At 42.1% G+C, this 23,932-nt stretch overlaps 1 protein-coding gene across 28 annotated transcripts in view; it reads right to left on the bottom strand.

The window, feature by feature from the left end:
* Positions 1-23,932, bottom strand: part of ANK3 (ankyrin 3) — a 391,181-nt gene that overhangs the window by 245,835 nt on the left and 121,414 nt on the right. For 22 of the 28 annotated variants that reach the window (XM_040362029.1, XM_040362006.1, XM_040362028.1 and 19 more), the window contains exons 2-7: positions 23,078-23,182; positions 19,017-19,115; positions 15,482-15,580; positions 11,196-11,294; positions 6,358-6,543; positions 2,507-2,530 (exon numbers count right to left, since the gene is read on the bottom strand). In XM_040362029.1, the coding sequence (XP_040217963.1) occupies positions 2,507-2,530; positions 6,358-6,543; positions 11,196-11,294; positions 15,482-15,580; positions 19,017-19,115; positions 23,078-23,182 (612 nt within the window). The remainder of the gene's footprint in view (positions 1-2,506; positions 2,531-6,357; positions 6,544-11,195; positions 11,295-15,481; positions 15,581-19,016; positions 19,116-23,077; positions 23,183-23,932) is intronic. The other 6 variants (XM_040362007.1, XM_040362013.1, XM_040362026.1 and 3 more) reach the window with 1 other exon arrangement.

The following is a 23,932-nucleotide window of genomic DNA, read 5'->3' as shown; positions in this document are numbered from 1 at the left end:
GGCTTCATTTCTCCCTGCAGAATTATGCTCAGATCCTGTTACATGCAGCCTGTTGTATTAAACAGGACATCCACAGCATGCTTTAATATTTGATATTTAAAAAAAAACAAAAAAACTTCAAGATCCATCAGTGGTATAAAGGTTCGTCTGAGCAATCATTCCATAGACAAGACTTTGATCCACTGAAAATCTCACATTTCATATGGCAACCATCTTATGGTCTACCATTTTAAATGAGCCCACAGCATTAATAAAAATCAAGCTCCTAACATACAGTACACAAGTACACACATTTGAGCCTTGCTTGCAATAATTGGATACTTTCGATGAAAAATATTAGCAATGAGACTGGGCACTGAAGACATATTATCATTGCCAAGATTTTCCATCATGTTGGAAATGTATTCATTCTTTGAATCATTATTCCCGTGCATTGGGAAAAGTCACTTTTGTTGGGCTCATGGTTATGGTGGATTTCAAAGAAGTACACTATGGCCCAGATTCTCGTCCAGCGGCGTAAAACTGGGCGGGCGTAACGTATCTGATTTACGTTACGCCGCCGCAAGTTTTACAGGCAAGTGCTTTATTCACAAAGAACTTGCCTGTAAAGTTGCGGTGGCGTAGCGTAAATCACCCGGCGCAAGCCCGCCTAATTCAAATGATCCGGGTAGGGGGCGTGGATCATTTAAATTAGGCGCGTTCCTGCGCCGAACGTACTGCGCATGCGCCGTTGAGAAAATATCCCAGGGTGCATTGCTCCAAATGACGTCACAAGAACGTCATTGGTTTCAACGTGAACGTAAATGGCGTCCAGCGCCATTCACGGACGACTTACGCAAACAACATAATTTTTAAAATTTCGATGCGGGAACGACGGCCATACTTAACATTGGTTGCCCCTCATTTAGCAGGGACAACCTTACGCCTCGCAAATCTTAGGTAAACGTCGTAAATTCACTGCGTCGACCGCGCGTACGTTCGGGAATTCACGTAAATAGCTCATTTGCATACTCGACGGGGAAAACGACGGAGGAGACACCTAGCGGCGGAAAAAAAAATTGAATTTAAGATCCGACAGCGTAAGAGCCTTACGCCTGTCGGATCTAATGGATATCTATGCGTAACTGATTCTAAGAATCAGTCGCATAGATACGACGGCCCAGATCAGGACTTACGACGGCGTACATGGCGTTGTGCCGTCGTAAGCCCTTTGTGAATCTGGGCCTTTATTACCGAAAGTATTGAGACACCTGCCTTTACATGTACATGAACTTTAATGGCACCCCAGTCTTAGCCCGTAGGGTTCAATATTGAGTTGGCCCAACCATTGCAGCTATAAGAGCTTCAACTCTTCTGGGAAGGCTATCAACACGGTTTAGGAGAGTGTCTATGGGAATGCTTGACCATTCTTCCAGAAGCGCATTTGTAAGGTTAGGCACTGATGTGGACGAGGAGGCATGACTCGCAGCTCAAATCCATCCCAAAAGTGTTCTATTGGGTTGAGGTAAGGACACGCTCATCCATGTCTATATGGACCTCGCTTTGTGTACTGGTCCAAAAAAATTGGTGGAGGGGGTATTATGGTGTGGGGTTGCTTTTCAGGGGTTGGGCTTGGCCCCTTTGTTCCAGTGAAGCTGTCAAGAGCCACCCCACCATCAGAAGTTGAGTCCCCCCACTCTTCCTTACATCACAGTGCATCCCCTAGCCTCATGCTGGAAGAAGCTGGATCCATTGCTTGAAAGCAGAACGTAGGGGTCTGGATGAGGACCCGAGGAGGGCTGGAGCTCTCCTGCAGCTGCAGGGGAGGTGCGAGGGCCACATGAAATGGCCTGGAGGGCCGGATTCGGCCCACAGGACTTGTGTTTGACACCTATGCACTAGAGATTAGCTCATGTACTGTATGAAAGTAGCTTCTTTTCTTCTATAGTAGATTTAAAAATATTATGAATTAGTTTTGATGCAAACCCAGTTACTTTCCTCTGATCCATGGTTAAGTGAACTATAGCTAAATGTTGGAATTTTATTGAATCAATATCTTTGCAAAATTCATGCAGTGAGTCTTCAGTCCATTTCTCAAACAGCTGAACTAAAGGCAATCTGTAAAGAGCAGAAACTTTAGCCATGCTATCTAATAAAGGCTTCATCACTGAAGGTCTGCAGGATCCAGGTTCTGGTCACCAGGTTGCTGACACCAGGTGAGTGCAAGTGTCATGCAGAGAAGCCTAAGAGGAACCAATCTAGGAAGGAGTGTGTCAGGACTGTCTGCCGCTCCGAACAAACATTTACAGGATCATTGCAAACATTATGTGACATGCTATCAATTTTTGCTGCTCTTTTACAGTGCTCAGCCGCAGACAGCCCATGTACAGGATTGCCTCTTATTGCACATGCTACCTTGGGTTCTAAAGCAAAACAACTACATAGGAGGCAACACAAGAAAAGAGAAAGAGAATGCAGCAGCAGTGCTAAGATAGGAGCAAGTGACTGTGTGTATATATATATATACCTCTGTTGTCCTATTCACCACCATCTACGTTTACACATTGGGAAGCAAAGAGGGGGGAAAAGAATGAATGGTTAGTCCACCACTGATGACATGGATGATAAAGGATTATGATAACTGTATGGGACATTGGATGACCACAAGGCAGGCACAGAAGGGGAGTTCAGAGTCTGATGATTCATTATCACACAGTATTACCAGGTGATTCTGCATGCTATATCATGCAGTTTACATAAAACAGATTTTATTACTAAATGCTGTAGTGTGAATTTATACTACCTGGACAAATGCACACATCGCAATACATTGAGTCCATAAATTATTAGCAATAATAAACTCTTTGGAAACAATGAATCAAGAAATGAAACTAGAAAAATAGAACACTGAATGTTAAATGGGCAAAAACAGGAAATGTGTTACTAACATGCCAATGAGCGCTTTAGAGGCTAGTCGTGAATCTATTCTTGGCAGACTAGTAAGGGTTAATACTGCACTTGTGTGTTTTTATTCATCGGTAGGATCTTTAAAATCAATGTTTGCCTCCTTGCCTGTCAATCACGCAAGCAAGCTCAAGCAATAGTAAAGTCACACAGAATAGAGGAGGAGAGTCTGCAGTCAGATCAGTAACTGCAGTCTATTAATGTCAAATGCACGACATTGAGTCTGGCCAATGGCAAAAGAGAAGGGAGGATTTTCCTGAGCCCAACACAGGAATGTATGAGTATACCTGCTTCGCAGGCAGAGCCATTTAAGGCTGGATTCACACCTATGCAGTTTTAGTGCTTTTTGCATTTTGCAGATTTGCAGTACAGTCCATTTAACACGGTTTCCTATAGAACATGTTCTGTAGTGCAAATCTGCAAAATACAAAAAGCACTAAAAATGCATAGGTGTGAATCCAGCCTAAACCTTCCTTTATTGGATTGTAACTGTACTGTGTTCCTTGTTAGCATTATATAAACCCTGTTTTAAGGCCTGGTTAACACCTATGCAGGTTGCAGTTTGCATATTCCAGGTGCATTTTGCATTTTTCAATACACACTTTTGATCCATTGAAGTCTATGGAACCAAAAACTAGAAACAAGTCCCTGGCCCATTCCAAAAAATGCACAGATGTGAACTACATCCATAGGAAATCATGTTAAATGGACTGTTTTGTGTTTCTGCAAAACTGAAAAGGCACTAAAAAATGCCTTGGTGTGAAGCAGGCCTAAGCGTTCATGCACACTGTTCCCTTGACAGAAAAAAAAAACACTCGTACAGAGTCTCTTTGTGCAGGCGTTTAGGCTTTTTTTTCTGCCTAAAAACTTCTCTCCAAAATCCAGGTGCTTTCTTTTCTACCTCTAAAGTCTCGTACACACGCACGGTTTTCTCGGCAAGAAACAGCAAGAAAACTGCTGGCAAAGCTTTCTTGCTGAGTAAACCGTGCGTGTGTACAAAGCTTTGACGTTTCTCGTCAAGAAAACTGCCCAAAATCTAGACGAGAAAAAGAGAGAACCTGCTCTTTATTTTCTCGTTGTGATTCCCGGCAGTGTTTTCCTGCCAAGAAACCCGAGCGTGTATATACTTACCTATCCGTGAAAACCTGCGCATGCTCAAAATGACTTTGACGCATGCACGGTAGCTTCCAAGGCATAGGTAGGGTGAAGCACGATGGCGGCGACGGCATCGAATGTGACGAGCGCATGCTCTTTGTAGTCGATGACGTCACCGCGTTCGTGCCATTCAAAGGAACGGCGGTTCTTTTGAATCGTACGTGTGTACACTCGGCCGGCAAGAAAATCTTGCCGGGAATCTCGTCAGGAAAAACAATGGGCCAAATTCTCAAAAGAGATACGCAGGCGGAACTGCTGTTCAGCCTGCGTATCTCTGTGCCTAACTTTGGAAACGATCCTCAAAAGGATTTTTCCAAAGTTAGGCAGAAGATCTGACATGTGTAAGACACTTACACGGTCAGATCTTAGGATGCAGTACCGCATCCGCCGCTGGGGGCATTTCTCATTGAAATGCCGCTTTGCGTATGCAAATGAGGACTTAAGCAGATCCACAAAGCTTTTAAGCATTGTGGTTTCTGCGTAAGTTCCGATTTGCTTGCGCAAAATTAGGGCTGGTTTTACAATGTGGAAAGTTAGTACACCATGTAAAACCAGACCTTTTTTTCGATCGCCGCGTTTTTTTTTTAAATTTGAATTTTTTTTCCCGGCGCGTATTTTTTTTTTCACCCGTCGGAACTTTATTGTCCCGTCGCAATCCACAAAGCCCGGCGTAAATGACGTTCGCGCGCTGCACGTCGGGAAAATTACGTCACATGCATGCGCAGTACGGCCGGCGCGGGAGCGCGCCTCATTTAAATTGTAATCGCCCCCCGGAGAGGAGGACCGCCTTGCGACGGAGGCACTTAAGTTACACGGCGTGTAATTTCTAGGTAAGTGCTTTGAAGAGCGGGCACTTAGTTAGAAATTTAACGCCTGTGTAACTTAACTGCTGAAAGTTAAGTTAGGCTATGTTTTTGGGAATTTGGCCCAATGTTTTTTTCTGACGAGAATCCGGGCCGTGTGTACAGGGCATTAGGCTGGATTCACGCCTATGCAGTTTTAGTGCTTTTTGCATTTTGCAGATTGGCACTACAGTCCATTTAACATGGTTTCCTATGGAATACATTCTGTAATGGAAATCTGCACAATGCAAAAAGCACTAAAAATGCATAGATGTGAATCCAGCCTTAATGTTGAGTTTACAATATGGCTCTAAATGTCCTAATATGATTGGACAGATAGAATAATTTTCAGCTTTTTAAGGCCAGTGTGCATGGACTGTAATAATAAAAAAATGCACAATTGCTTTGGATGAATTTGAATGTTTGCGCACTGAGCAGATAACCCTTGTGCCAGCCTTATCTTGGGGGGGGGGGGGTAGTTTGGATGACTAATACACCACTAGCACCTTCCCTAAAGCCGACCATAGACAGAGCGATTTCCTTTCCTGCAACCAAAGCAGCGGAGATCTCTAGAACCCCCTTATACTAGAACTCAGCATTGAACATGATGGGCACGTGAAAAGCATATGCTGTATATATACCACACAAAGAGACCGATTTACAAAAATATTTGAGAATACGCACGCAAAAAATTGTGTAAATATTCACATCAAATATACACTTATGTGCAGATGACATAAGTAAACAAAGTAATTTTTTTCCAAATAATTGTATAAATGAGGTGAATCTTCATACATTTTACAAAAAGAACACATTCAAAGACTTTAATAAATCAGTATCAATGAGTGGTATTTAGAACAGTTAGATAAAGGACTATTTGCATTTGAGTTACAATTTAAGTAAAATGATTGATAAGTCTTAAATCTTTGAATAACATTAACATAACAGCAAAAGCTAAATGAGGTTGTAGGAACATGTATTTGGACCCCCAAATCCTTTATTTATAAAGATGTATATTTTCATGTCCTATAAGGATGTATGTATGTGCGCACACAAATATAATAGGAAAAGAGAAAAAGGGAAGAAAGAGGTAGACTACTCTAGATTTCTTTTATATATATCCATAATTCAGTATAAGGTGAAACTACCCTGTGCTGCATATGTGTTTTCTATTAGAAAATGATTGCATCATAGCAGCGCATGCTCAGCTTTAAAAGGTAGATAACATAAACTTTAATGGCAAAGAAATAAATAAAAATGTGCTAAACACTGTATATTGGGGTTGAAGCAAGGGCAATGACATTTAGAACTGAAGGAAGGTTTGCAATGCTATATTTATATACTTTGCTAAGAAGACAGTTGATTTTATAACAGCGTGCAGAATATGGTGCTTTCCATCCATGTCCCATTCACAAACCTTGGATTCCACGTCGGCATTGTGGTCATTTTGCAGGAGAAGTGCAGCGGCTTTTGTGTCATCCTTCCTGGCAGCGATGTGGAGTGCCGGAAGACGAACCTTTCCTTTTGTGTCATTTTCCAGAAGCAGAGATACCACTTGGTCATGGCCCTGCTGTAAAGCGACTGCCAGGGGTGTAAAGCCATCCTGTGGATAGAACAAGAAACAGAGCCCTGGATTTAAAACCTCTTAAAACTGTAAAATACATCCTACCGGAACTTAACCATTTATAAGTGCTGGTTTTGGTGCATTAAAGAGGTCATGTGGAAACTGTGCTTGTCAAAGACAAGCAGGGGACAAATGCAGTGGCGGCTGGTGAAGTTTTAGACCCGCCCCTCTTTTGACCCCTCCCACTTATACGGCCCACCCCTTATAGCATCCACCCACTTTGTATTCCACTTGCTTCCACCCATAGTGTCAGGAGTATACAGCTCAGGACAGCTCATCACAGGACAGAGTATACAGCCCAGACTCACAGCAGAGTATACAGCCCAGACTCACAGCAGAGTATACAGCCCAGTCTCACAGCAGAGTATACAGCCCAGTCTCACAGCAGAGTATACAGCCCAGACTCACAGCAGAGTATACAGCCCAGACTCACAGCAGAGTATACAGCCCAGTCTCACAGCAGAGTATACAGCCCAGTCTCACAGCAGAGTATACAGCCCAGACTCACAGCAGAGTATACAGCCCAGTCTCACAGCAGAGTATACAGCCCAGACTCACAGCAGAGTATACAGCCCAGACTCACAGCAGAGTATACAGCCCAGTCTCACAGCAGAGTATACAGCCCAGACTCACAGCAGAGTATACAGCCCAGACTCACAGCAGAGTATACAGCCCAGACTCACAGCAGAGTATACAGCCCAGTCTCACAGCAGAGTATACAGCCCAGACTCACAGCAGAGTATACAGCCCAGTCTCACAGCAGAGTATACATCCCAGACTCACAACAGAGTATACAGCCCAGTCTCACAGAAGAGTATACAGCCCAGTCTCACAGCAGAGTATACAGCCCAGTCTCACAGCAGAGTATACAGCCCAGTCTCACAGCAGAGTATACAGCCCAGTCTCACAGCAGAGTATACAGCCCAGAATCACAGCAGAGTATAGCATATAGCATTTCTCACAAAGCCTGGTATATAGCATTTCTCACAAAGTCTGGTATATAGCATTTCTCACAACGCCTGGTATATAAACATTTCTCACAAAGCCTGGTATATAGCATTTCTCACAAAGCCTGGTATATATCATTTCTTACAAAGCCTGGTATATAGCATTTCTCAAAAAGCCTGGTATGAAGCATTTCTCACAAAGCCTGATATATAAACATTTCTCACAAAGCCTGGTATATAGCATTTCTCACAAAGCCTGGTATATAGCATTTCTCACAAAGCCTGGTATATAGCATTTCTCACAAAGCCTGGTATATAGCATTTCTCACAAAGCCTGGTATATAGCATTTCTCACAAAGCCTGGTATATAAACATTTCTCACAAAGCCTCGTCTCATTTGTGCCTACTAGTGCCATCTCATTTGTGCCCACCAGTGCCGTCTCATCTGTGACCACAAGTGCCATCTCATATACAGCTATATATACCCCACCTTCCTTCCTGTATATAGAGACCTTCCTCCATCATCACTGACTGCAGATATACATCATTTGTCCTGTATACAGCTATATATACAGTAACAGGACAAATGATGTATATCTGCAGTCAATGATGATGGAGCAAGGTCTCTATATACAGGATGGAAGAAGGTGTGGGTAGATATAGCTGTATACACGACTACACAGATAATATACACACATTGTGAGTACATCTATCCTGTAGTGTATAGCTATATACACCTACCTTCTTCCTTCCTGTATACAGGACAGATGTACTCACAATGTGTGTATATAGTGTATACAGCTAGCTATATATACACATGACATCCAGGCACACCGGGGTCTCTTAATCTACATGACAGGGGCTCACCCATTGTGAGTACACTGTTCCTGATCAGGACACACAGGGCCCCCCCATTAAATGAAGTAAAGCCCCCCCCCCCACACACACACATACAGGGTCTGCTACCCCCCATGTTCCATCACACATGTTGCATTGCTTCACCCGCTCTGCACTCATGTTCACCATTGATGGTAAACAGGGATCAGTGTACACAAATGTGACAAGAGGGGCCACTGGCTCTTACCCCTCTTGCTCCAGCAGACATTTTATTCTCCAGGCTGCACATTGTACTCCCCAGCACAGCCTGGACTTCAGGGGGAGACAGGTGCAGAGCTGAGTGACAGAGAAGCAGACCAATCAGCTTCCAGCTGCATTTGGGTAAAACAGCAGCCACACCTCCTGCTGGGAACTATGCAGATAGCAGTGTGGGAGAGACACATCGCTGTTCTCACTGACACGAGGGAGATGAATAAAACAAGTCAGTTACATATGCAGCCCTATTTGCCGGCAGTGCTGTGAACTTACGCCGACCCCTGCCCTGAGTTCTTTCACTGCTGGTTCAGGAAGTGCTGGTGCTGCCTCCTCCTCCCCAGGCTGTCTCTGGCTCTTTCTCTCTCCGCACAGGACTGGCCCACTTACTCCATCCATCCATCCCCCCTGTCCTCCGAGGGGCCTCTCATGTGGCCCCCCACTTAATGGTCACTCAGTCCACCCCTGGTTCCCGCGCACACACACACACACCCCTTACCTTCAGTTTGCCAGAGTCACACATGCAGCCTATTTGCCGGCGGTGCTGTGAACTGATGCTGAGTGCCGACCCCTGCCCTGAGTTCTCTCACTGCTGGTTCAGGAAGTGCTGGTGCCGCCGCCTCCCCCTCCAAAGGCTGTCTCTGGCTCTTTCTCTCTCTGCAGTCTGCACAGGACCGGCCCTCTTACTCCATCCATCCCCCCTGTCCTCAGGCTCCGAGGAGCCTCTCATGTGGCCCCCCCACTGAATGGTCACTCTGTCCGCCCCAGTGTGCCAGCACTTACTTTCAATGTCACCGTCTCTTCTCTGAATTCACTGCACGCACACGACTCCACCCCCACAGTGACGAAAAAAGCACCACCCACTGTCCTCTCCTCTGGTCCCCACAGCGCCAAACCATAGCCAGCTACTGTAGCCACAGACAAATGACAGTGGGGTAGGAGTGTTTGCGGGCGCATTGCGTGCGCCCCGACCACTCCCTAAACATGGGCAAATCAGCTTCCCAGCCTGCAATCAGCTGATTGCAGGCTGGGAAGCTTCCCATAGACCGCCGCATGTCCGGCGCCTGGTCACTCTTAAAGTGATTTTTTTTTTCATTTTTTTTTATTAATTTTTTACAGCTTGAGGGGGCAGCGCCTGAGCGCCCCCTATGGATGGGCCACCACTGGACAAATGATTAGTCATCGGTAATACCTGTAGGCTGCCTGTTGATATTTTTACTGAAGGCAAATTGACTGTTCACTTTTCAAGAGTAGTTGCAATTTGCAAGGAACGTTTCCCCAGAGCTTGTTAAATGAGGTGAAGCTCTACTGACTTTCAACATTTAATCATGTGCAAGCAAAAACAATGATTATTTTCCTTGCACGTAATGGGGTATTATTTGTAAAGTGAAATTTCACCACATTCAATAAGCTCTGGGAAAAAAATGTTAAGCAGCAGTGGAGATGCAGAAAGCACAGGTCCTCAAAATGAATGAAGCAGAACAGGAATTTAAAGAGGAGCTCCAATCTCCCCCCAAAAAATTAAAAGTCAGCAGCTACACATACTGTAGCTGCTGGCTTTTAATATAAGGACACTTACCTGTCCAAAGATCCAGCATTGTCCTCACCGGAGCTGATTCTTCAAACAGCTTTGGGTCCAGGCGCTGGCATTTTGACTAAGGGGAACTGACCAAATGCCTTGCGGCTTCACAGCCGGTTTCCCACTGCACATGCGGGAGCCATGCTGCACTTTGTGAATGGTAGAAGAGAGGGGGGGGGGGATGTAAATAAGTGAAAGTTCCCTTTTCAGATGAAGTTCCGCTTTCATGAGACCAACAGTCAAAAGCACACTGCCTTATATAGCAATGCAGATATATAGCTAATAGGCTTAAAGCACAGGCGTGCTTAGGCGTAGTCAATGACATTTGCTATTTTTCAAAATAAACTCGACAAAAAGGTAATTTTTTCTGGGTAATGCTTACACGCAATAACATATTTTAGATGTTACTTACAAGATAGAAAATCTTTACTTTTTAAAAATCGGGTCCACTGAAATTTGTGTGCAATGAACTCGTATCATTTTGCTGTGCCATTAGTACGTTAGTACGTCTAACCAGCGGACCGAAATCCCGCGCATGCGTCAAATTGATTCGAGGCATGCGTGGAAGCATTGAACTCGTGCGATAGAGAAAGTCAGTGTCGTCTACGTCACCGCGTTCTCTGTCCGTGCGGATTTCAGTTTGATGGTGTGTACAGCCATCAGACCGAAATCTCCCAGCGGACATGTCCGATGAAAACGGTCCGGCGGACCGTTTTCATCGGACTGTCCCCTCATGTGTACGAGGCCTCAGTGTATTCACCTTTTCACCCAATACAATATAATTGTAATGTTTCAAGTTGTCCTTGTTGGGGGGTGATTTTGCCCACAGACAGCAATAGTGAGCCAGTGTCACTGGTTTCCATACTCCTCATTTTATCAGAAGCTGTTAATAGCAACAGAGCAAAAACTATTTTTGTATATAGTTATTATGTGTTGACTGCATGCAATCCTGCACAATCATTTGTTCATGGAACGTCCGTCTGATGTTTATGCCTTTCTCCAATAGAAACTCTTACCTCTGTAGCAAGACTCTGACTTGCCCCATTGTCCAGCAAAAACTTCACAACATCCAAGTGATTCTCCTGTGCTGCCATATACAGTGGTGTAAAGCCATTCTGAAAATAAAGACAATACAGTTTAAATGAGACATGTGCTCCTATATATCATTATATACATTAACAAAACAAGCTGACACATGCAGGCATTTTTTAAATAATGCAAACAGCAATATGCAAAGTGCAGACTCTCATAGCAACCAACTAAAACCCTCATTCATCAGTTACTATAATCAAAAAAAGCTGAAATCAAAATGGTTGTTATAATCCATTACTACTTACTTTAGATTTTTTGTCATAACAGAACACATTGTCTAGGAAGGAAAGGAATATATGCTACCATTGTTGACCTTCTGAAAAAAATAGTTTACAACTGCTTTAAAATACTAATTTACAGTTCGTATGACATCTCTAATGATCACCCACGTAGAGACACAATCAGCAATAAACCCCCATTTTAACACTTTCTTACTTCAAATGATTTGGAAGCACAATTTTAAGGCTTGTGTCAATGGGTAAATCAGGGGTGTACCAATAGGGGGGCAGGGGGGTGGTCCGCCCCGGGTACCACACATTGGGGGGTTGTCAGTGGCTGAGTGACTTCGCTATGGGGGTGCGCTCCGCACCTGAGTCGGATGACACCGTCTGATCATCACAAGGGCATCCCTGCTGGCTCTGGTTGCTCCCTATCCCTTTAGTTGTTTTTTAGAACACCCCCCAGTGCCGTGGCCGCAATAGACTGGTCCAGACCATCCAGTGAGTGAGTATAATCCCTCCTGCTAGCTCTGCCTCCACCCACCGCTGCTGCGGCCTGTGTGTGTGTGTCATCTCTCTCTGCTGGGGCGGCTGCTTCCCCACACTGAATCCGGACCCCCCTAGCTCAGACTGAGAGCCCAAGGTGGTGAGCAGGGTGGGGGGGGGGGTGTTGTAAGAAGAAAAGACTGGCCGTTGAGGAGTGTGTCTGTCTGCCCTGCCACCCCTGTGCTGGTCTGAGGGGGGGGGCAGTTGTTTAAGAAAACAATAAGGTCATTTTGAAATTGATGGCAGCAACATGTCTCAAAATAGTTGGGACAGGTCCATGTGTACCATGGTTTAGCATCCCTTTCTGTTTTTATCAACGCTCTGTAAAACTGCTGGGAACTGAGGAGACCAGTTGCTGGAGTTTTCAGAGAGGAATGTTGTTTCATTCTTGCCTGATATAGGATTCTAACTGCTCAACAGTTCTGGGTCTTCTTTTTTGTATTTGACAAATGTGACAAATATTTTCAATTGATGAAAGGTCTGGACTGAGGACCTACCAGTTAAGCACCCAGACTATTCTACTATGATGCCATTCTGTTGTCATATATGCAGTATGCGGTTTAGCATTTCTACTGTGAATAAAATATGGGTTTATAAGATTTGCAAATGATTGCATTCTGTTTTTCAAGATTTTGTACAGCGTCCTAACTTTTCTGGTATTGGGGTTGTAGTTTTGTAAAATCTAAAAAAAATTGTGCAAAGATTGTAAGTTTAGATTGTAATATGTATGGTTAACTTAATACATGTTCTTCTTTATATGTTTCACACTACACTCGGCAAAGCAGCCTGATTATCTGTGCATATAGAAAGACTGCTGCTCGTGGGACTCAATAAGCATTGGGTGAGGGTGCCATTTAAAATGTGCCAAGGGCAACTGGATATAAACAGCCTCCTAGAAAAGGAGCCACATAGAACAAAGCTGAAGCGCATACAGTGCTATTTAATCCACTACCAAATAGAACTGGAGCCCAGGAACTCAGTCAAGGAAATTGAAAAAGATCCATATGAGTTTATTAAAATGAAGTCTTGTATTAAATTGTACAATAAAAATTATTGGAGCCACATTATTAAACAAATTACAGAGTCTCCATCTGCTTTTTCTGCCAGCATTAATTGTGACGTAATTTCTGGCCAGATCTGCGTGTCACTTCTGGTCCTTGGTTACATCACCTCCATAACTTTGGTGGCTCCTGGATCTACATGTATCCATCTTTCACATAGGGGTCAAAATATGTATGTGCCCCAGCTTTGTTAAATGTGGCTCCTTTTCATGATGTTTGCAAGAGTTTTGGGAGTTGCCGTTACATAGTTGCATAGGGCCAGATTCACAGAAGAGATACGATGGCGTATCTCCTGATACGCCGTCGTATCTCTGATCGTATCTATGCGGCTGATTCATAGAATCAGTTACGCATTGATAGCCCTTAGATCCGACAGGTGTAATTGACTTACACCGTCGGATCTTAGGATGCAATACTTCGGCCGCCGCTGGGTGGAGTTTGCGTCGTTTTCCAGCATCAGCTATGCAAATAAGGTTTTACGGCGATCCACAAAGGTTTTCGCGTTTGTTACGTTGTCGCTAGTAATTTTTTCCCGTCGCAAAGTTAAGCCTGCTTTAACATGGCTTAACTTTAGACGAGCCATGTTAAAGTATGGCCGTCGTTCCCGGGTCGAATTAAAATTTTTATTTTTTTTGCGTAAGACCTCCGGGAATACGAAAGTACGTTGCGCACGTCGCCGTTCAAAAAAATGACGTCACTTCGCGCAAAGCACGGCGGGAATTTCAAAACGGAGAGCGCGCAGTACGTCCGGCGTGGGAGCGCGCCTAATTTAAATGGTACATGCCCCATTTGAATTAGGCGGGCTTGCGCCGGACGTCTTTACGATACACCGCCGTAAGTTTACACGCAAGTGCTTGGTGAATCAGGCACTTGCGCTGAAAACTTGTGGCGGTGTAACGTAAACACGATACGTTACGCCGTCGGAGTTTTCTGTGAATCTGGCCCATAGTTGCTATGGTATATTTCCATCTGCCAAGTTATATTTCTCACCTGTGCACCTGGTTTGGACTTGTGTGTATATTTAGCCTCTTAGAAAGATGTCAGAAGGTACCCTAAAAGATAGAGGTGATGTCTAAAGCACCACTTATGCCCTGTACTACACACGATCGGAATTTCCGATCGGATAAAATCCAATGGAATTTTCCGTCGGAATTCCGTTCAAGCTGTTTTGCATACACACTGTCAGACCAAATTCCCGAGCATTCAAAACGCGGTGACGTAAAACGAGCCGAGAAAAATTAGGTTCAGTGCTTCCTAGCATGCGTCGACTTGATTTTGAGCATGCGTGGGTTTTTTCTCCGTCGGAGTTCCACACAGACGATGGGAAAAATAGGAAGTTTTTCCATCTGGGAAAAAATAAAACATGTTCTATTTCTAAACTCCGACGAAAAAAGTCCGATTGGGGCCCACACATGGTCGGAATATCCGATGAAAAAATTCCGTCTGACTTTATTTATCGGAAACTCCGATCGTGTGTACAGGGCATAAGATGCGCTACAAAATGTCAGCTGAAAGATTCCTATGGGCAACGCTTTTACAGTAGCAAAAAAAGCTTCTTGGCTTTTTATACCCTTTACTAGAAAACAGAGAAATCAGGAACACTGTACACTCTTCTCATTATTGATTCTGGCCATGTAACAATGCAGTTTGCACAACTATACAGAACGTACATAGTTACAAGCTCAGAATTCATCGGTGCATGCCAGGCTCAGCCGCATAAATCCTTCATTGTAGGTACTTTTTACTCCTTTCTGTGCACGTCTCCTTCTACACAGCATGTAATAATCAGCACTCCCATCACAGAATCTCTCAGTTAAGAAATGTAGTAGAATGACTTCAAACAGCTTGCTAACACAATACACAATACACAATACATATCCACATCAATCAGGGTAGAAGAAGACACCAGACAAGTAAGACTGCAACTTAATATTTACATGTATAGCTGACAGACTAAATGCTGGGAGCTCCAATTCTGACACCAATGTCCCCTTTGCAATTTGCTTCAATTCAATAAAAAAATGCTGGCATGAAAGTTATTTTTCTTCTTTTTTTTTATGGAACGCCAGCTCCTAATTATAATCTGCAATTATGTAGCAAGACTGTATTGTCAAAGTGTGCTTTTAGTTTCTGAAAATATAAGCTGGATATGCATTTAGGATAACAGCTTCACTTCATTGGGAATTGTTTGGCTAGAGCTGGGCTTTAAACCTCTTCCATTTACAGGTTTGGAGTGAAGTCGTAATCTCCCTACAAACAATAAATCTGTCAAGGCAGTGACTTTAGTTACATCGTTTTAGCTGGGGTTGGGCTTTAACATTTTGTTTTGATGTTTAAAACTGTGATTAGGTTTTTCATATTTGTGCAGAGTTACAATAATTTTACCTGAGACTGTGCATTAACATTAGCGCCATTTGTTACCAAAACTTTCACTACTACTGCTTGTCCCGCTAAGGATGCTATGTGAAGAGCAGTGTTGCCTTTCTGCAAAAGAAAATAAGAAATGCATTTGTTATTTTAGATAAAGTACATTTCCTTTTCATAAGATCATTAAAAGGACGCATCAAGCTGTACACCTAAAGCTTTAAAACAATGTTAGTAAAGTAAAGTCTACATAAATTGTAATGGGTTTTACAATATTCACAAGACTGTACAGTACAGGTCACAACTAACACCCTGACTCTTTTACTTTTATAATGACACAGACACCAAAGATTCTATATATATATATATATATATATATGCGTACAGAAAAGTTGACACGCATACCTATGACTGACAGCTACCCAGATAGCAAGCAATTGAGCTGCAAGTTTGAAAATGATTTGCTAAGCTATTGCTAGACTTGCGTGGCTTCACAAGTTTGTTGAACAATTGCAGCAAGTCCGCATTGCAGGACTCCAGATCAACATTCTTAGCAAACATTCTACAAGTCTGCTACAAATTCTGGTTCAGTTATGTTGTCCTACAGTCATCCCACCACAGGGGTCACTGCGTCAACTAGAACTTGTTCTTCAAGTGCTCTGCAAGCGTACAACTTGCCCGTGAAACTGTGCAGCAAGATAAAAAGACTTACAATTCAACATTCAAATTCAAATGTGTGGCAAGTTATCCTTGCTATTTGGGTAATTATATTGGCCCCAATATTTAGAGAAACTGAAACCCCACCACGCAGATCCTCCATGTAATGCAACATCATAGGTCATTTAGGTCTTTGCAGCACTCTTATTTCTAAACAAATACCATGGCAGAAGGGTGCTGGACATATCAGAAAATTTACCCAAGGCCATAAAAATTTTGTTGCCGTGGCCCCACCATTAAAGTGGCCCCGCCAACAGATTTAGGAATGCCAACATAGGTCAAGCACTAGAACTGCTTGCATCTTTGGCTCATTGTATCCTAAAGTGAAACAATACCCCTTTGTTTAAAATAAATTTATACTGAGAGCAATATTGAGGCTGACATTGCTGGCCACCTTCTGAAAAACAATATCTACCTGGCTACCTTTGCTTTAAAAAAATGAAGTAACAGACTTGGAACAGGTATAATGCAAATGAAGTAAAGCCAGGGAACCCGATATGCTTACATGTTCTGAGTCAGTATATCACAAAGCATTAAAACCATTGGCTCAGCAAGAGCATCAAGCAACTAGCATTTTCAGAAGATCAGCAATCCTCTCAGTCAACCTTATTGCAGCACTATTTTTTGGTAAACCTCACAGATCTCCAATTCTTCTGATGCCCAAGTCAACAATGATTTTTCCTCTGTGATATGTATAACTACAAAAATTGTTCAAAACTTGTACACACAGCCTCAGTGAGAGGCTTAAAAGTAGAACTGAAAGAAAATTGAAAATCTTTTTTGCATTTTGGATAGAGCAACCCCTGTCGTTGTTTGTTTTTAGTTACCTGTGTCACATTGGGGAGATTTTCTTTCACTTCCTGTCCCATAGCCATGACAGGAAGTGAGAAGAAATCCCTTCAAAGTGAGGAAAATCCCTAGTAGTCACCAGAACTAGTGTATACTATACTTTGGAAAATTTTCCCATTATTCCTGTTATAATGGTCACTCAAAACATGAGATTTTCTTTTATTTTTGATGAGGCAGGTAACCAACACAAGTAGGGAGGTTAAATCTCCTAAATGAGGGCACAAACAGAAAAAAAACAACAACTGGGCAGCTGTTCTAACCCCTTTCTATTAAATCTAAAACTAAGAAAAAAGTTTTGCCTTCAGTTATACTTTAAATAAATCGCATTTGTGCTTTAAAAGTATTCTATCATTATAAATGTGTGGGGCTGCCAGTGCTTGACAGCTTTGAAAAAATGTTAGTTTCTTGGCTGTGTCTGGCTTCAATACTTTTGAAGCATAAATCGGAACAAGAATGCTGTAATTAGGTGTCAGAATTCCTTTTTTCCATACTTGTCCTGGATCATAGACTCAAAAAGCTTTAATGTCAAAGCATCAGCATGACAGTCAGGGAGCAAACATGGAAAAGGTCATCAACAGAAGCACTTTTCTCACAAAAGAGTCACCTGAAGGTGGTCCTAGTGGCAGTGGCATAATAGGACGCTTTAATTCAAAAGCTGTTTTCTGTGAGGCAATGTATGATGTTGGGTTCTTGTTCACTTACCTGTTAAGGATGTGTAGAAATTCTACAACATATGTTACCCAGGGGAGAAGGAAAGGGCTTATTTTCCACAGCAAGCTCCGTTACTTTTTATGGATAACAATGCAAAATATTGATAGCTAATGGTCTAGTACACAAGTGTCAAACACAAGGCCTATGGGCCAAATCCGGCCCACCGGGCAATTTCATGTGGCCCTTGCACCCAGGGGGAGAGGTGTGATATGTGGACAACCTGTGAAAGTGAGCTGAACCCTGCACACCCCTAAACCCTGCACTCAGCATATAACACACTCCTGGTATTTATTGCCCCATTAAAATCTTACCACGTATGCCTCGTACACACGATCGGACCTTTGTCTGACCAAATTCACATCGGAATTCCGATGGAATTCCATCGGAGGAAAAGAGAACATGTTCTCTATGTAAACTCCAATGGAATTCATCGGAATTTCCGATGGGGCATACACACGGTCAGAATTTCCAATGGAAAAAGTCAGTCCATCGGAAATTTCTATCGTGTGTACGGGGCATAACAGGTACAACCAGCCCTTTGAGAACAACCATAATGCTGATGCGGCCCACAATGAGATTAAGTTAGACACCCCTTGGTCTAGTTTGTGTGCTAATTACTGTATGTCTGGTATGTTATTTGGGGAGGCAATTAGAGGTAGTTCTCTATATTGTGTGATATAATAGACCAGCAAGAGGAAACAGTTTTAAGAGAGCTACAGTAAGCACACAAACACAAAAAAATAGGAAAAGGGTGGTAATGATATTCAAAACTAATATCATTATTGTACAGGACAACTGAGATCCATTCATGGAAAGACAACAAAAGCCTATTTTTTGTGTAATCTGCTGAGGAACATTGTGAGTCACTGAGTCTCTTTGCAGAGGGATGTCCTATCACAAGTTTAGGGGAACTCATAGTCCTTGTTTTGCACAGTGACCTTTTAGTGCCCAGTGACCTTCTACCTGCTGTGGAAGATTTTGGGCTGCCACCGTGCCGATTACGCAGAGATTTCACATGTGACCCTTGTTTTACCCAGTTCTGACCTTTCAAATATTACAGAAAACAACCGTTTTAAATTGTCAGCAAGAGACCTAAAAGGAAGCATTGAGGTTTCTGGTCTCCAAATACCCAAATATCCATAAAAAAAATTGAAAATGAGAGCTGTGTTGAGGAGTGCCCACCAGACTTTTAATAGTATGTAATGATTAGTGTATTTCCCATGTAAGAATGGAGAAATAAGTATGGTATATGCTATAAAATATAGAGATAGACACAAACCTTTGTAGATGCGTCAACATCAGCACCTCGTTGAATGAGTTCCGAAACTATTTCAACATGCCCTTCTTTGGATGCAAGATGGAGAGCATTTAGCCCATTCTACAAAAACAAACACAAGTCATAAGACTTACATCCATACTTGCAACAAACCAGAATACAACAGAGGTGTCAACAGTGTACTTTGTGCTATGTATTGAGAAAGCAGCCAAAACTGCACTTTTTTAACTTCTAAGTAAAAACCCATTTGGTTCAGCAAGCACTATGGGGGGGGGGGGTTGTCCCCCCTCTGTCACATTCATCTGTGTTGTGAATAATTCTGAAAGCAGAAGATCAGTTTACACTTGCTACTAAATCCCTGCACACAACACCTGCTAGCTGAAAGTGACAATTATTTAATTTTCATATGGCATATTTCATATGTATCTGACCTGTTTCAATTTTGGATAGAGTGTGGAATATGGGAACGTCTGTCAACTTTTTATTGCTGAGTGTCACCACATTTGGGAAGTTTCTCACCACTTCCTATCTATTTGTAGGGTGTCAAAAAGAAAAGGAAATGAGGAGAAATCCACCCAACTGGAACACAGAAATAATAGGATTATTTTACTTAATGCAACATACTTTTCTTAAGCCTGGTGCAGCCGGCTTCTAAAGGGCAGGCTGCCATACACACATTTCTGTTGAGCCAACCGATATAGGATCTGTGTGATCCTATATTGGTTGGCTCAACAGAAATGTGTGTATGGCAGCGTGCCCTACGGAATCCGGTTGGCTGAACGCCTGGCTTCTGTCAAAGGGGCATGCCAGAAAAACATCTGCCGATCGGCATCCGATCAGCAATCGCAGCCGACAGCTGCGAGAACTGACCGGTGTGTTCTGGTGGGGGGGGGGTGGAGCAGGGAGATTGCTTTAATGACATTGGATAGTTAGAACAACAAGTTCTTCCTGAGCGCCTCAATTTTTTTTTCTTTCAGCCTGCTGAGTTGAACGAAAAAAATCAGTGTGTACCAGGTAAGAGATCATTAGGAGATGCAGGGTTAATTCTAGACATGTGCAATTCACTTCGATCTGAATATACAGTGTATCCGGAAAAGTATTCAAAGGCGCTTTGACTTTTTCTTCATTTTGTTATGTTACAGCCTTATTCCAAAATGGATTAAATTCATTATTTTCTTCAAAATTCTACAAACAATACCTCATAATGACAATGTGAAATAATGTTTTTTAAATCTTTGCCAATTTATTAAAAATATTTTTTTCTGTTTTTTATTTTTAATAAATTGGCAAAGATTTCTAACAAACTTTCACATTGTCATTATGGGGATATTGTTTGTATAATTTTGAGTAAAATAATTAATTTAATACATTTTGGAATAAGGCTGTAACATAACAAAATGTGTAAAAAGTGAAGCTGTCACTACTTTCCAGATGCACTATAAATTTGGACATATTTTTGGTTATACAAAGATCCGTTTTTCATTGAAATTCGCTGATTTTTTTTTTCGTATAATTTTTTTTTTAAATTACAAATTTTAATAATGATTCTAATCTGGATTGATCAAAAAATTATCAACCGATTAAAATTCTGTGTGAAGAATAGTTGGTCTTAAGGAGAAGGCCGAAAATCCGGTCAACGCATCTTTAACAACCGATGACTCATCAGCTGGCTTCCCCACTAAAAACTGAAATATAAACAAAAGAATGCCAGCAATGAAAAAACAAATTAGAAAAAAACAGCACGAGGTCCCCCCAAAATCTGTATAAGTCCCTTACCTGAGCATGCAGCCCGTCATGCCAGGGGCAGTCACTCGCTCACCCCATACCAGACCCGAAGGGGCAAGGTATGGATTGGGGGGACCCCATGTATTTTTCAGAATTTTTCAATTTTTCATTGCCGGCATTCTTTTGTTTATATTTCAGCCATCATTTGGGAAATCTGCTGACAGCTGATAAGTCATCGGTTGTTAAGGGTGTGGTGGCTGGCTTCCCGGCCAGCTCCTTAACAACCAGTTATTCTTTACACAGAATTCAAATCGGATGAAAATGTGTAACGCATTGGAAAATGTATAAACACAACTAAATTAAATGAAACAAAACCAAATTAAAACAAAATTAAATGGATTCTGAAACAAATCAATGAAACTAAATTAGTAACAACTAATCTATCCGAAACTAAACACATTTTTCCGTTCTGCATATGTCTAGTTAATTCTGAGATCAGAGGGTTATGCATCTGCTTGCAATCTCCTCTAGACAGCAGTATAACCTTCTTGTCTCAGAATTAACGATGTGTCCCCTAATGAATGAAGAGTAGAGTGGAGAAGGTTTTTAACTTCTTCAGGATTTTGATGTTTTCTGTGTCCCAGTGAGGTCACTTTCACCTCCCTTCCACTCCAAATTAATAAGAAGACAACAGGACAAAGGGAAATGGCCACAGCAAGTGTGTAGACTAAAGCCCTGTACACGCGATCGGTCCATCTGATGAAAACGGTCTGATGGACCGTTTTCATCGGTTAACCGATGAAGCTGACTGATGGTCCGTCGCGCCTACACACCATCGGTTAAAAAAAACGGTTATGTCAGAATGTGGTGACGTAAAACACAACGACGTGCTGAAAAAAACGAAGTTCAATGCTTCCAAGCATGCGTCGACTTGATTCTGAGCATGCGTGGATTTTTAACCGATGGACGTGCCTGCAGACGATCGTTTTTTTTCTATCGATTAGGTATCCATCTTTAAAACAAGATTGCTTTTTTTTAACCTATGGATAATTAACCTATAGGGCCCACACACGATCGGTTTGGTCCGATGAAAACGGTCCTTCAGACCGTTCTCATCGGTTTGACCGATCGTGTGTACGTGGCATAAGATGCTCAAGAGCAGAGAGCTCAACAACAGTCCCTAAGAAATGCAGGTAGTTTAACTCGCCAGCAGCTATCAAAACCTGAAATATCGATGAAATGACAAGTCAACTCTTTTTCAAATATCAAACGGGGCAAATTATATATTTGAGTCAGTTATTTACTTTTTTGTCTGGTATCCATAAAACCAAAAAAAGAACATAGATGCATCTATTTAAAAACATTCAACGTTAGCACTGAAGATGTTGAATACACAAGTATTTGCACCCATTTTATTGTAATGTAAGTTGAAGGGCCTGTGCCATCAGACACTTGTTTTCTTCAAGCAGGTTTTGAATTTCCATACAAGTCTAAAAGAATGTCAAATGTATCGGTCAATAAATTCATAACTATCTTATGCCCTGTACACACGATCGGATATCTTATAGAATCTAAACCGATGGATTTTTTCATCGGATATCCGATGAAGCTGACTTTCATCAGTCTTGCCTACACACCATCGGTTTCAAAATCCGATCGCGTCCAACGCGGTGACGTAAAACACAACGACGTGCTGAGAAGAATGCAGTTCAATGCTTCCGAGCATGCGTCGACTTGATTCTGAGCATGCGTGGATTTTTGACCGATGGATTTCCCCACAGACGATCGTTTTTTTCTATCGGTTTTTTAACCATAAGAAAAATTTAAAACAGGTTCTATTTTTTTTCACCGATGGGAAAAAAAAGATGGGGCCCACACACGATCGGTTCGTCCGATGAAAATGGTCCATCGGTCCGTTTTCATCAGACGAACCGATCGTGTGTACAGGGCATTAGAAGTATATCAAACTGATACCACCAAACTCAAATCCCATCAACACAACTTTAGTGAGTTTTTTCAACACTTCTAGTGGCTTCTATAGGGGTTACTTTACTAAAGGCAAATAGGCTGTTCTTTTTGCAAGGGACTCTTCATTTAGTTTAGTGAATGAGATAAAACTTTTCTGGCTTACGTTACGTGCAAGCAAAAATATTGTTTTTGTTTTATATTCCCTACACATAATTGGTTATTCTTTGCACAGTGAATTTTCACTATATTCACTAAGCAAAGCGAAAATGTATTTGCAAATTGAACAGCCTATATACCTATACTTAAAGTAAATTAACCCCATAATGTGCACAAGATCTCAGTATTTTCTATGTAAAATAAGAAATATTTACCTGATTGCAAACATTAATGTCCACTCCATTTTTCAAATAATCAAGGGCCTTTTCTAGATTACCAGCCCGGGCAGCTCTCAAGTAACTTGCACTTGTGTCAGACTGCTGTAAGACAAAAAGCAAATATTTCATCAATTAACAGGCTAGGTATAAAAACACACATTGTTTTTGTTTTTTTAATCCATGTGCTTTAATCAAACAAATATCAGTCTTCTGTATATAAATGTAGAAACATTTGAATAAATGAAACAATCAATTAAACTGATTGGTAATCCTAGCTCAATATGAAAAGAACAATGTAACAAATAAAATAACAACAATTAAAAGGTTCACGTTTGCAATATACTGTATGTCATAAGACAGGGTAGTAAAATAGGATCAACTAAAAACAAATTTTGAAGTGAGTTTGGAAAGCACCTCAAAACGCAAAATCTACTGAACTTTTATTTATTGAAATAAATAAACAAGTTATGCTTATCTGCTCTGTGCAATGATATTACACAGAGCAGCATCCTTCCCTCTATTCTGGGGTCCCACATTTCTGGCGCTCTCCGCTTCTCATCTTCTGTGCCTGCTCCAACTGCAAGCCGATTGCTATTGGGGCAGATGTGCGGGCTCAGTCCCAAGCCAGGCTATGGGTGTCCATAGACACACACAATGAGGCATAGCCCTGCTGCTCTCAGTTAAATCCTGTGAGCAGCTCTGCAATGCGGCATAGGCTCCTGCTGCCTCAGTAAAGCCTGTGAGCAGTTCTGCAATGCGGCATATGCTCCTGCTGCCTCAGTAAAGCCTGTGAGCAGCAGGGAGAGAGGGAAGATCAGATGCAGCTGGATCGATACAGGACTACGGTAAGTG

Source organism: Rana temporaria, chromosome 8 (genome assembly GCF_905171775.1).
Source record: "Rana temporaria chromosome 8, aRanTem1.1, whole genome shotgun sequence".
Lineage (NCBI taxonomy): Eukaryota > Metazoa > Chordata > Amphibia > Anura > Ranidae > Rana > Rana temporaria.
The sequence above is the reverse complement of the archived record's forward strand: the minus strand, read 5'-3'. Positions and strand labels throughout refer to the sequence as shown.